Source organism: Babylonia areolata, chromosome 20 (assembly GCF_041734735.1).
Source record: "Babylonia areolata isolate BAREFJ2019XMU chromosome 20, ASM4173473v1, whole genome shotgun sequence".
NCBI lineage: Eukaryota > Metazoa > Mollusca > Gastropoda > Neogastropoda > Buccinidae > Babylonia > Babylonia areolata.
In genome coordinates this window covers 38,924,718-38,936,948 of record NC_134895.1, presented here as the reverse complement: position 1 = coordinate 38,936,948, position 12,231 = coordinate 38,924,718, and the positions used below count along the sequence as shown (strand labels likewise).

The following is a 12,231-nucleotide window of genomic DNA, read 5'->3' as shown; positions in this document are numbered from 1 at the left end:
CAGCGTTTCACCCCAATTACCATCATCAAAATATTGCAAGCGGAAGGCTCTTATACTGAAGAGGTGAATGCTGACAAAGAATACCACAATTCTGACGACGGAAGCTAAAGGTTGGGTCATTCAGACACCCACTGGACATCCGATGGGTCTGTGTAGAGGAGAAGAGAGGACTGGCCGTACTGAGTGAGTTAAGATGCTGTTAGCATGTTAACATAATGCTATGACTATGAGGATAGGGAAAACTAAACTGGTGTAAAATCTTACTGATTCATGAAGCTAATACTTCGACCTGTACTGTAGTGCCAAAGTTCATCAAGAAGAAGAAGAAGAAGAAGAAGAAGACCATGGACTCTAGTTTTCAAATTCACATTTAATCAAATAATAACCATACTCAGAATTACAATAATCATAAAATGTTTCTATAATTAAGTACAAGTCAGCTTTAAGCACTTCACAAAAGGCAAAAGATGTAACAGAATCAATTAATGCGTGCACACACACACACACACACACATGGTGTGCAGACACACAAACTTACATCATACTGCTTTTCCAAGAGAGTTTCATTCCCACTGTCATTCTGGGTCATCTCCTCAAACGTTGCTCTGAAGGAGGACTTTGCTATAGTGGTGTCTTTGGCAACAATGGCTTCCAGCAAGGCATCATACACAAAGATATATTGCTCCTGGAAGAAAAAAAAAAATGAGGCATGTTCAACAAGTCCCGTACCAAACTAAAATAAAATGTACAGAAAAAGAAAAAAGGTTCATTAGAATAGTGCAGGCATTTCAGCAGGAAAACAGCACAGAAAATTCCCGGAAAAAATGAACAGCATCATTTTTTCTTCAATATAACATAGAATATGTATCAAGAAGAAACATCATTTGTTTTCAAAAGCTTGAATGCTATGTCAAATCTGTCTGTTCTACTGCACTGTGCCTGCTGACGCACTAACATATGTGTACAGTTCTGTTCTATTGTTCATCAACTGTCGACACACAAGGCATATGTACGCATCTTGTTTCTATTGCACTACACCTGTCAACATTAATAACCAGGTATGGTCTATTGCACAAAGCCTGTTGACACACTTGGCATACGTAAACAGGTCTGTTCTACTGCATTACCCCTGGCGACACACTAGGCATACGTGCACAGATTTGTTCTATTGCACTGCACTTGCTGACACACAAACCATATGTACACAGGTCTGTTCTACTGCACTACACCTGTCGACACACTAGCCATACATACACAGGTCTGTTCTATTGCATTACACCTGTCAACACTAACCAGGTCTGGTCTATTGCACGAAGCCTGTCAAACACTAACCATATGTAAACAGGTCTGTTCTGCTGCACTACGCCTATTGATACACTAGCCATACGTATGCAGGTCTGTTTTATTGCACTTTGCTTGTCGACAAACTAGGCATACATACACAGGTTTGTTCTTTAACACTACCCCTGTCAACACACCAATCAGGTCTGGTCTATTGCACTAAACCTGATGGCACACTAGCCATACATACACAGGTCTGGTATATCCCCTTGTGCCCTATCAAGACACTAGCCGCATGTACAGACTAGCCATAAGTACACAGGTCTGTTCTATCCCCCTGCTAACTTTAGACATCCGAACACAGGTCTGTCCTGTCACATTACACCCTGTCAAAACATTAGCCACATGTACACACTAGCCATATGTACAGAGGTCTGTTCTATCCCCCAACGCCCTGTCAGGCAGAGGTCTCTTCTATCCCCTTGTGCCCTGTTGACACAGTAGCCATACATACTCAGGTCTGGTCTAACCCCTTGAGCTCTGTCAAGACACAAGCCACATGTACACACTAGCCATACGTACACAGTCTGGTCTATCCCTTGAGCTCTGTCAAGACACAAGCACATGTACACACTAGCCATACGTACACATGTCTGGTCTATCCCTTGAGCTCTGTCAAGACACAAGCACATGTACACACTAGCCATACGTAAACAGGTCTGGTCTATCCCCCTGTCGACACACTAGCCATACATTCAAAGGTCTGGTATATCCCCTTTAGCCCTGTCAAGACACTAGCCACATGTACACACTAGGCACTCGTACACAGGTCTGGATCATGTTGACACACTAGGCATACATACACAGGTCTGGATCATGTCAACACACCAGCCATACGTACACAGGTCTGGATCATGTCAACACACCAGCCATACATACGTACACAGGTCTGGATCATGTCAACACACCAGCCATACGTACACAGGTCTGGATCATGTCAACACACCAGCCATACGTACACAGGTCTGGATCATGTCAACACACCAGCCATACGTACACAAGTCTGAATCGTGTCAACAACACACCAGCCATACGTACACAGGTCTGGATCATGTCAACACACCAGCCATACGTACACAGGTCTGGATCATGTCAACACACCAGCCATACGTACACAGGTCTGGATCATGTCAACACACCAGCCATACATACACAGGTCTGAATCATGTCAACACACCAGCCATACGTACACAGGTCTGCATCATGTCAACACACCAGCCATACGTACACAGGTCTGAATCATGTTGACACGGTTGCTGCGCATGACGTGGGCTGCCTGCAGCACGTCCACCTGTCCCTCAGCGTAGGCCTGGTCCAACAGGTAGTGCAAGGCGATGTAGGTGCCTGTCCTCCCAATTCCTGCGCTGAAATACACAGCACCAGACCACGTCAGCCGGTACCTGTTTTGCTGGTTAACTTTCATTCAGCTGATGCCTGTTCTGCTGGTTTTTAAAATTCATTCAGTTGATGCCTGTTCTCCTTGATGCCTGTTCTGCTGGTTAAAATTCATTCAGTGATGCCTGTTCTGCTGGTTAAAATTCATTCAGTGATGCCTGTTCTGCTGGTTAAAATTCATTCAGTGATGCCTGTTCTGCTGGTTAAAATTCATTCAGTAATGCCTGTTCTGCTGGTTAAAATTCATTCAGTAATGCCTGTTCTGCTGGTTAAAATTCATTCAGTGATGCCTGTTCTGCTGGCTAAAATTCATTCAGTTGATGCCTGTTCTGCTGGTTAAAATTCATTCAGTGATGCCTGTTCTGCTGGTTAAAATTCATTCAGTGATGCCTGTTCTGCTGGTTAACATTCATTCAGTGATGCCTGTTCTGCTGCTTAAAATTCATTCAGTGATGCCTGTTCTGCTGGTTAAAATTCATTCAGTGATGCCTGTTCTGCTGGTTAACATTCATTCAGTGATGCCTGTTCTGCTGCTTAAAATTCATTCAGTAATGCCTGTTTTGCTGGTTAAAATTCAATCAGTTGATGCCTGTTCTGCTGGTTGAAATTCATTCAGTGATGCCTGTTCTGCTGGTTAGAATTCATTCAGTGATGCCTGTTCTGCTGGTTAAAATTCATTCAGTGATGCCTGTTCTGCTGGTTAAAATTCATTCAGTAATGCCTGTTCTGCTGGTTAAAATTCATTCAGTAATGCCTGTTCTGCTGGTTAAAATTCATTCAGTGATGCCTGTTCTGCTGGTTAAAATTCGTTCAGTGATGCCTGTTCTGCTGGTTAAAATTCATTCAGTAATGCCTGTTCTGCTGGTTAAAATTCATTCAGTAAATTCATTCAGTGATGCCTGTTCTGCTGGTTGAAATTCATTCAATACCCATTTCAGTTTTTGTGCTTTGATGACTGTTTTGCTTATAAAAATCTAACCAAATCAAAGAAAACTTCATTCAATTCTACTTTATTGAGGCTCAATGCTATACGTAACACTGTTTTCCTATCATTTTAATGTTATGATAATTGACCTATGTGTTTAAATGTTTAGTGAAATACTTTGTTTTTCTGTTTACACAATCTTAAAATCACCATTTAAAGAAATTACAATTTTTGACATCTGTTGAAAAATATACCTTATCTTCAATCAAAAAAATAAAACCCCTACCTAGTTCTCAAATTAAAAACAACAAAAAAAGCCATGCATTAGGTGCACTCATTCAAAAATCCACAAAGGAGAATGCTCAGAGACTGTAGATTGTAATTTACTGTAACTTAATAAATTATCTGTGAATAGTGCTTATATACTTCACTCTACCATTCAAACATTATCATTTCAACAAATAATCCTTATATAATTCACTCAAACATACTTACTTGACCAATTTGAAGTGTGATTGCACTGTACCGACATGCTAACTCTAGAATGTCAACTTTTCAGATATAAACAGAGAGGCATCACTGCGTTTGGACAAATCCATATATGCTACACCACATCTGCTAAGCAGATGCCTGACCTGCAGCGTAACCCAAGGCGCTTTGACAAATGGTGTACAGCAAACAGTTTTCTTTGACAATATTGCCAGCGGTCCAAAAACATCACTGTTACTGACAAATGGCGAACAGTAACCATTTTCTTTGACAACTGCACCACCACCAGCCAAAAACATCACTGTTATTGACAAATAGCGAACAATTAAAGGAAATTCTTTGACAACACCACCACCAGCCAAAAGCATCACTGTTACTGACAAATGGTGTACAGTAAACATTTTCTTTGACAACTGCACCACCAGCTAAAAACACTGTTACTGACAAATGATGAACAGTAAAATTTGTCCTTGACAACTGTATCACCATCCAAAAGCATCCACAATGAGTGGTGTGCTGGCTTAGTGGTTAATGCATCCGCCAAAGAAGTGAGAGAATCTGAGTCCATGGGATCAAATCCCCACACTCGCCAGATTTTTCTCCCACTCCGCTGGATCCTGAGAACTGGTTGAATGTTAGTCATTCAAATGAAATGATAAATCAAGGTACTAAGTCAAGCATGCCAGTGTAAAAGCACTCACACCAACAAAAAGGGTATGTCCCTGGTAGACAGGCGCAACAGACGAGTGGTTAAAGTGGTGGACTTTCAATCTGAGGGTCCCGGGTTCGAATCTTGTTAACGGTGCCTGGTGGGTAAAGGGTGAAGATTTCTCCCCATCTCCCTGGTCAACATATGTGCAGACCCACTTGTGCCTGAACCCCCTTCGTGTGTATACGCAAGCAGAAGATCAAATACGCACGTTAAAGATCTATAAAACCATGTCAGCGTTCGATGGGTTATGGAAACAAGAACATGCCCAGTATGCAAACCCCCGAAAACAGAGTATGGCTGGCTACGTGGCAGGGTAAAAACGGTCATAAACCTTAAAGCCCAATCGTGTACATGCTAGTGAACGTGGGAATTGCAGCCCACTAATGAAGAAGAAGAATGTCTCTGGTAAAAATTCCAGAGAAAAATCCTCTGATAGGAAAAAACAAACAGACTTGCAGGTACAAAAAAACAGGGTGGTGGCAAAGCACTGTATGTAGCCACACACTCTACCTGAGTGCAGACTGAATTTCACACACAAAATGCAATACATTCAAATACAAAATAATAATGTGCGTAAAAAAATCACCCCAGCTTACCTGCAGTGGCTCAGTATAGGAGCGGCACTGTCAGGGTTGAAGCTCTGCACTTTGCGTTTGAAGGCCAGGAGGGTGGTGGGGTAGGTGGGGGCCCCGTGGTCAGACCAGGTGCAGAAGTGGAACTGTTTGACGATGCGGCTGTTGTCATCCTGTCAACCCCACAACTTTCGGTCAATGCACTGTCCCCCAGCTGAAGTGTTTTGAGACTGGCAGAATATCATCTTTTTATTTCACACACACATATATATATATATATATATATTCTTTTTTTTTTTTTTTTTACACAGGAATCAGACCCCTGCTGGAGTCTGCACTAGTGGGTCACGGTTAAGTATATGTAGTTTTCTTTGCTGTTTTTAAAAAAAATTTTTTTTGCAATCCATGTGTCCTCTCTCTCACACACAGTGTCACTGCTGTGTTGCTTCACACACAAGTCTCATCTGCTACAAAGTACTGTTCAAACTACGCAGCTGAGGTTCAGGCGCTCATACAGGCCGCTTCAATGGTTCACGACTCGGAGAGCGAATGCCCACAAGTTGTCTTTCTGACAGATGCGTTGTCTGTCCTGGAAGCCCTTGCAAGAGATAAACTTCCTCGTCTCAAGGAGAAACTACAAGAAGTTGCCCAGCAACGACGAGTAGTCCTGCAATGGGTTCCAGCCCACTGCGGAATTCCAGGCAACGAAATTGCGGACCAGCTCGCCAAACTTGGAGCGAAAGAAAGACAACCAAACAACAGTGTTAGCTTCACTGAAAAGAAGACCCTCGTGAAGGCAGCACTACGACCACAAGCCACAAGGGATGCATATCACGAGCTTGAACGCTGGCAGCAGGTAGCAATTATGCGCTTACGCACAGGACACTGCCGCCTTAACGCGCACATGTTCAAGAAGCTGAAGCTGGCACCATCACAGACCTGTCCCTGTGGTCTTGAAGACCAAACACCAGAACATGTTCTGCAGACTTGTCCCCTCCACCAGGGACTGAGAGACACCGTGTGGCCAGAAGCGACCCCACTACGCACCAAGCTCTACGGCTGCAGACAAGACCTGGAAGCCACGACGACATTTGTCTCGCAGGCCAGCCTGACTCTGTGACAAGTGCGACCGAAAAGAAGAAGAAGAAGATCTGCTACAAAGAGTATTGCTGCACTGTCTTCTTCTCTTCACTTCAGTTGAATATACAATCATTGCAATAAAACAACAGAACTGGCATGTATTTGTATTTGTATTTCATTTTATCACAACAAGTTTCTCTGTGTGAAATTCGGGCTGCTCTCCCTACGGAGAGCTCGTCGCTATACTACAGTGCCACATATTTTTTTTTGGTATTTTTTCCTGCGTGCAGTTGTATTTGTTTTTCCTATCGATGTGGATTTTTCTACAGAATTTTGCCAGGAACAACCCTTTTGTTGCCGTGGGTTCTTTTACGTGCGCTAAGTGCATGCTGCACATGGGACCTTGGTTTATCGTCTCATCCGAATGACTAGCGTCCAGACCACCACTCAAGGTCTAGTGGAGGGGGAGAAAATATCGGCAGCTGAGCCGTGATTCAAACCCGGGCGCTCAGATTCTCTCGCTTCCTAGGCGGACGCGTTACCTCTAGGCCTGTATGTTTACCCTATAACTCCCCTATATCCCTATTCCTCCGTGTCTCTTCTGTGCCAAACCCTAACCTGATACACCCAGTGTAAGCCTTTACAAGTATTACAAAAAATGGTTTTAAACCTCAATGTTAATCAAAAGTATAACTCGAACAACAGTATGTAACTGGGATCCCTTCTAGGATGATTGTTTATTGTGCTGGGGCATTTCTACTCAGTTACACTGTCATCAGTTCTGTTGAAATAAATATCTGGTGCCAAAATTTGGGCATCATAAATCTTCAGCTATTTCACTATGTAATGTTAATCTTTCAAATGTAAACACTGGGACTAAATTCAGATGTCAGACAAGCGAACATAAATCTTTTTTGTATTATGTAATGTACACATCACATGCTCTGAAATTCAATACCAAAAGAAAACAAAAAAACATCAGGTATATCAACATACGGCTCTTTCCACCATGTATTGCTACAACCTTGGAGAGAGAATGAGAGAGAGAGAGAGAGAGAGAGAGAGAGATAGATAGCGCAGTTTATCTATCTCTCTCACCCTCCCCTTTTTTTTTCTTTTTTTTTTGTTGTTGTTGGTTGGTGTGTTTTTGGAAATCAATCACCAATATATGTGAAAAAAACTATAAGTAGACTGGACAAAGGAAAAAAAACAAACAAACAAAAACAAAACAGAACAATACTACTACCTTTGAAATTTCAAATGTCCTGATGATGAAGTCAGTGTACTTGGCGGTGTCCACAATGCGTACACTGACATCACCATATTTCGTGGTGCCCTCATCCGGCCAGTACTGCTCACACTTTTTCTGTCATCAGTCAACACCAACCACCATTACACCAATATACCAAGTCAGTTGTGTTCAACTAAGACCATCATAACAGCAGAGGAGGCAACTGCTGTCCCAACTACCTGGACGATAATTCAGTTATAGTGGTCTTACCCAAGTTACATCCCCACTCTCTCGGCTAAGAGGGTTTTAGCACAGTTGATGATGGGACGGTCCCCAAAGGTAAACTAGCCCCCAAAGCTGCAGCAATAAGTGTCACTAAAAACTGGCTGGGGCTTTCAGTTTTTAGAGAAAACAAAGCTGACATATTCTTTTCATTCATGTGATCAACAAACTCATCTTCACAACGATAGTGACAATATGTTGAACAATTCATTTTCATACTGATACTCATACATTTTCAAAATGATACTGAAATTATGTTCAACGATTCATTTAAAGACCAATGCTTGTCACCCTCACCTTTTTCTATTCCATATGTATATTTGCAAACATAATGACACAAGAAAGAGGCAAACCGACAGACACAGCAACAGCAAATGAGAACAAGGCAGAAAGATAGCCAGTGACCGAAAAAAAAAGGAGATAGACAGACAGATAGAACAAGGTCATCAGACAAAACAAAAAGCAGTGGTTGCGAATGTGAACTCAATCATGTGTGTGGAGTAACTGCATGCCCAGGTGTGCTTGGGTGGAGTGGGGGATGGTGGTTTATGTCATTATAATCTGAGTATTGTTTTTAATCTGAATGACTGGGATGGAAACCTGTGCAAAGCGGGTGGAGGGGGGTGTAGAGGGGGAGGAGGGGAATGGGGGATTCTGAGAGCAGGAGTGGGGTGGAGGTGGGCGCGGACGAGTTTGTGGGTTAGAGATGGGAGGAGGAATGTAATGTGAGCGTATGTGTGTGCGTTCCTGCGTGTGTGTGTCTGTATTCTGCATTAGAAATGGGAGGGGAGAGCAATGCATGTGTGTGTGTGTATATTCTGCATTAGAAATGGGAGGGGAGAGCAATGCGTGTGTGTGTGTGTGTATTCTGCATTAGAAATGGGAGGGGAGAGCAATGCGTGTGTGTGTGTGTATTCTGCATTAGAAATGGGAGGGGAGAGCAATGTGTGTGTGTATTCTGCATTAGAAATGGGAGGGGAGAGCAATGCGTGTGTGTGTGTGTGTATTCTGCATTAGAAATGGGAGGGGAGAGCAATGCGTGTGTGTGTGTGTGTGTGTGTGTGTGTGTGTGTATTCTGCATTAGAAATGGGAGGGGAGAGCAATGCGTGTGTGTGTGTGTGTGTGTGTGTGTGTATTCTGCATTAGAAATGGGAGGGGAGAGCATGCGCTGTGAGTGAGTGCATGCGTGTGCACACGTGTGTAGAGTGATGTGCCCACCCCTGTGCTGTACCACCACCACCACCACCACCACCACCACCTGCACCTGCACCAGCACCACTGACTGACCTTGCAGGCCTCCACCAGGTTGGTCAGCATCACAATCTTGGACACTCTTTGCTGCCACACCATGCGCCAGAAGTCGCGGATCATCATTTTGTTGGGACCTGCCAGGCATACCACACACACACACACAAACAGCGCGTTAGGTGCTTCTCTGCACGTATAAGCACACAAACATGTGTGCGGGCATATGTTAACACACACGTCCACACCACACACTTCCACACCCAACCACACACATGCCTACACAAACACACCCACATGCATGCACGCATGCACACACACACACACACACCCATGTCCACACATATGCATACACATGCACGCCCATGTCCACACACACATGCCCACACACACACTCACCTACACACGCACGCGTGCGCACACACACACGCACACAACTTTCTCGGTATATCACCCTTTAACCACAATCCCCATCTCCCATACACAAACATGCAACACATCTAATATCACTTAAAGTGAAAAGATGTTAAAGAAAGACCACACACACACACATACACAACATGTTACATACTTCACTGCATATATGTGTAACACTTCTACAAACCAAAATTAACATGGTAAGACTGCACATGAAAAAAAAAAGAAAAAAAAAAGAGATAACAAGTTTGGAAGACAGAAAACCAGACCCAGACTAAAAACAAAAAACAAACACACACACACACAAAACAGCAACAACAAACAAAAACAGGAAAGAAAAAAAAGAAAAGAAGGAACACTGTTTTTTTTTCAAAAAAAGAAAACTTGGTGCAGGACAGTGAAACAATGTACATGTCTGTTGCCATGAAAATAACCTCCATATTCGTATTCGCATTTGTATTTGTATTGCTTTTTATCACAACAGATATCTTTTTGTGAAATTCGGGCTGCTCTCCCCAGGGAGAGCGTGTCACAACACTACAGCACCATCCATTTTTTTTTGTATTTTTTCCTGCGTGCAGTTTTACTTGTTTTTCCTATCGAAGCGGATTTTCTACAGAATTTTGCCAGGAACAACCCTTTTGTTGCCATGGGTTCTTTTACGTGTGCTAAGTGCATGCTGCACACGGGACCTCAGTTTATCGTCTCATCCGAATAACTAGCGTCCAACCACTCAAGGACTAGTGGAGGGGGAGAAAATTTCGGCGGCTGAGTTGTGATTCGAACCAGCGCACTCAGATTCTCTCGCTTACTGGGCAGACGCGTTACCTCTAGGCCATCGCTCCACTAACACAAACTGATATCAGGTATGGCAGTGGAGAGAAACTGAAACTGAGGCAGGAAACTATGACAGAAGGGCACTACCAGGCCACAGAATCTGAACGTTTCTGTATTTCATGCTGACTGATATGGATGCCCATGTGGTGAGATGATGACAACAATGCTGCCATAAGATACCTTAAGGTCTGAGACTAGCAAGACAGTACTGTTTACTTCATTCCTCCCCCCCCCTCCCCCTCCAAATAATATATCTACATCAGCCAGGCTCAAGAGATACAGACACCTGCAGTGCTGACCATGATATTTCAGCAACACTTATTAGATACATTGTGAAATGAATGAGACAAAATGACGTGGTTCTCGTTTTCCAATTTTTGCACATTTAACTGTGAGTAGGATAAAGCACAAAAAACAACAACAACAAAAACAAAAAACACAGACTGCATTTGACCATACAACCACTCAGTGATGTCTGTGATCCCCCACTACTGCACTGCTGATCAATGATCATCCATTACATAACCCAATTTTTCAACCACTCTTGTGTCTGTATTCAATTCAAAATTCAAAAAGAAAACATCACCTCACAGCCAACCCAAGGACATAACTGGCACCCTTATATTTGATGGAGGGAAAAAACCCAACTCAAACCTGCGTAACAACTTACCCTGTGAAGCAATGAAGGCCTTGGGTCGATTATAGCCCTGAAAAATCACAAGAATACAAAATGGTTCAGATACATAACAAAGTATAACATCACCTTATAACGCTACACTTTAGCACTTAACTCACTCCGGACGATGGAACGCTATAGTGTTCCTGACGTAAGGTAGTGTTCCGGACGATGGAATGCTATAGCTGTTTCGACAATTAAAATTTTTTCCATGTTTTCCTCATGGGGTAGCATAACAATCGCAGCTACACTGGGCATTGCAGACGTGTCAAAGGTCGAATAGAAAGTTTCTTCATGAGATTTAGTAACAACACACTCCACAGAGAGCCAGCGAGTTCAGGACCCCACATGAGAAGCTAATCTGCGTACGTATCAAAAATGGTGTTGCAGGTGATACAAGTGGAAATTTTTGGAGCAAACTAGATCACGACAGTGGCTTTTACCGCTGCTGAAGTGATTGAAATGCTTCAAACTGAAGGTTTTGACATCGACGAGGATGATGAAGACGTCGAATAAAGTATCCGCAGTGAAGAAAGCTACCAGCAAGAATTTACTGATAGTGACTCAGCTTCTGAGAGCAGTGAAGAGGGAGGGGGATGGGAGTTCACACGACGTGAGGAGAGGGGTCAGTGGGTCAAGTACAATGAGTTTCATTCTTACTTTATCTTTTGTATTTTTTGTGATTTTTTCCCTAACCCTAACAAACGGGTCTGTAGGGAAAAGCAAGGGAGAGAACTATTCATCCGGAGCAAGTTAAAAAACATAAAATCAGGTATTCAGGCATGGATACATTTAACATCACAGTGTTGACTGTTGATTCCGATGCTACTCATTACTGTTTGATTTTTCAAATGCAAAGATTCAAAGATACTTTAATCCTGTAACCCTCTTTTGGGGGGGCCTGCGGGGGCTGGGGGGGTGGGGGTGGGGGGCATGGAGGATGTAAAACCAATGTGTAACAAAGTCAAATTGTACTAAATGCTCAGCATAATAATCGCAAGGGGTCACACAAACACACACACATTCAC

General features: G+C 43.0%; 1 protein-coding gene across 1 annotated transcript in view; it reads right to left on the bottom strand.

Moving 5' to 3' along the window:
• LOC143295487 (receptor-type tyrosine-protein phosphatase epsilon-like) overlaps positions 1 to 12,231 on the bottom strand; it is a 48,071-nt gene that overhangs the window by 15,787 nt on the left and 20,053 nt on the right. Inside the window, exons 14-19 of the mRNA XM_076607210.1 lie at positions 11,198 to 11,234; positions 9,316 to 9,413; positions 7,761 to 7,880; positions 5,459 to 5,607; positions 2,570 to 2,705; positions 539 to 685 (exon numbers count right to left, since the gene is read on the bottom strand). Coding sequence (XP_076463325.1) covers positions 539 to 685; positions 2,570 to 2,705; positions 5,459 to 5,607; positions 7,761 to 7,880; positions 9,316 to 9,413; positions 11,198 to 11,234 — 687 coding nt within the window. The remainder of the gene's footprint in view (positions 1 to 538; positions 686 to 2,569; positions 2,706 to 5,458; positions 5,608 to 7,760; positions 7,881 to 9,315; positions 9,414 to 11,197; positions 11,235 to 12,231) is intronic.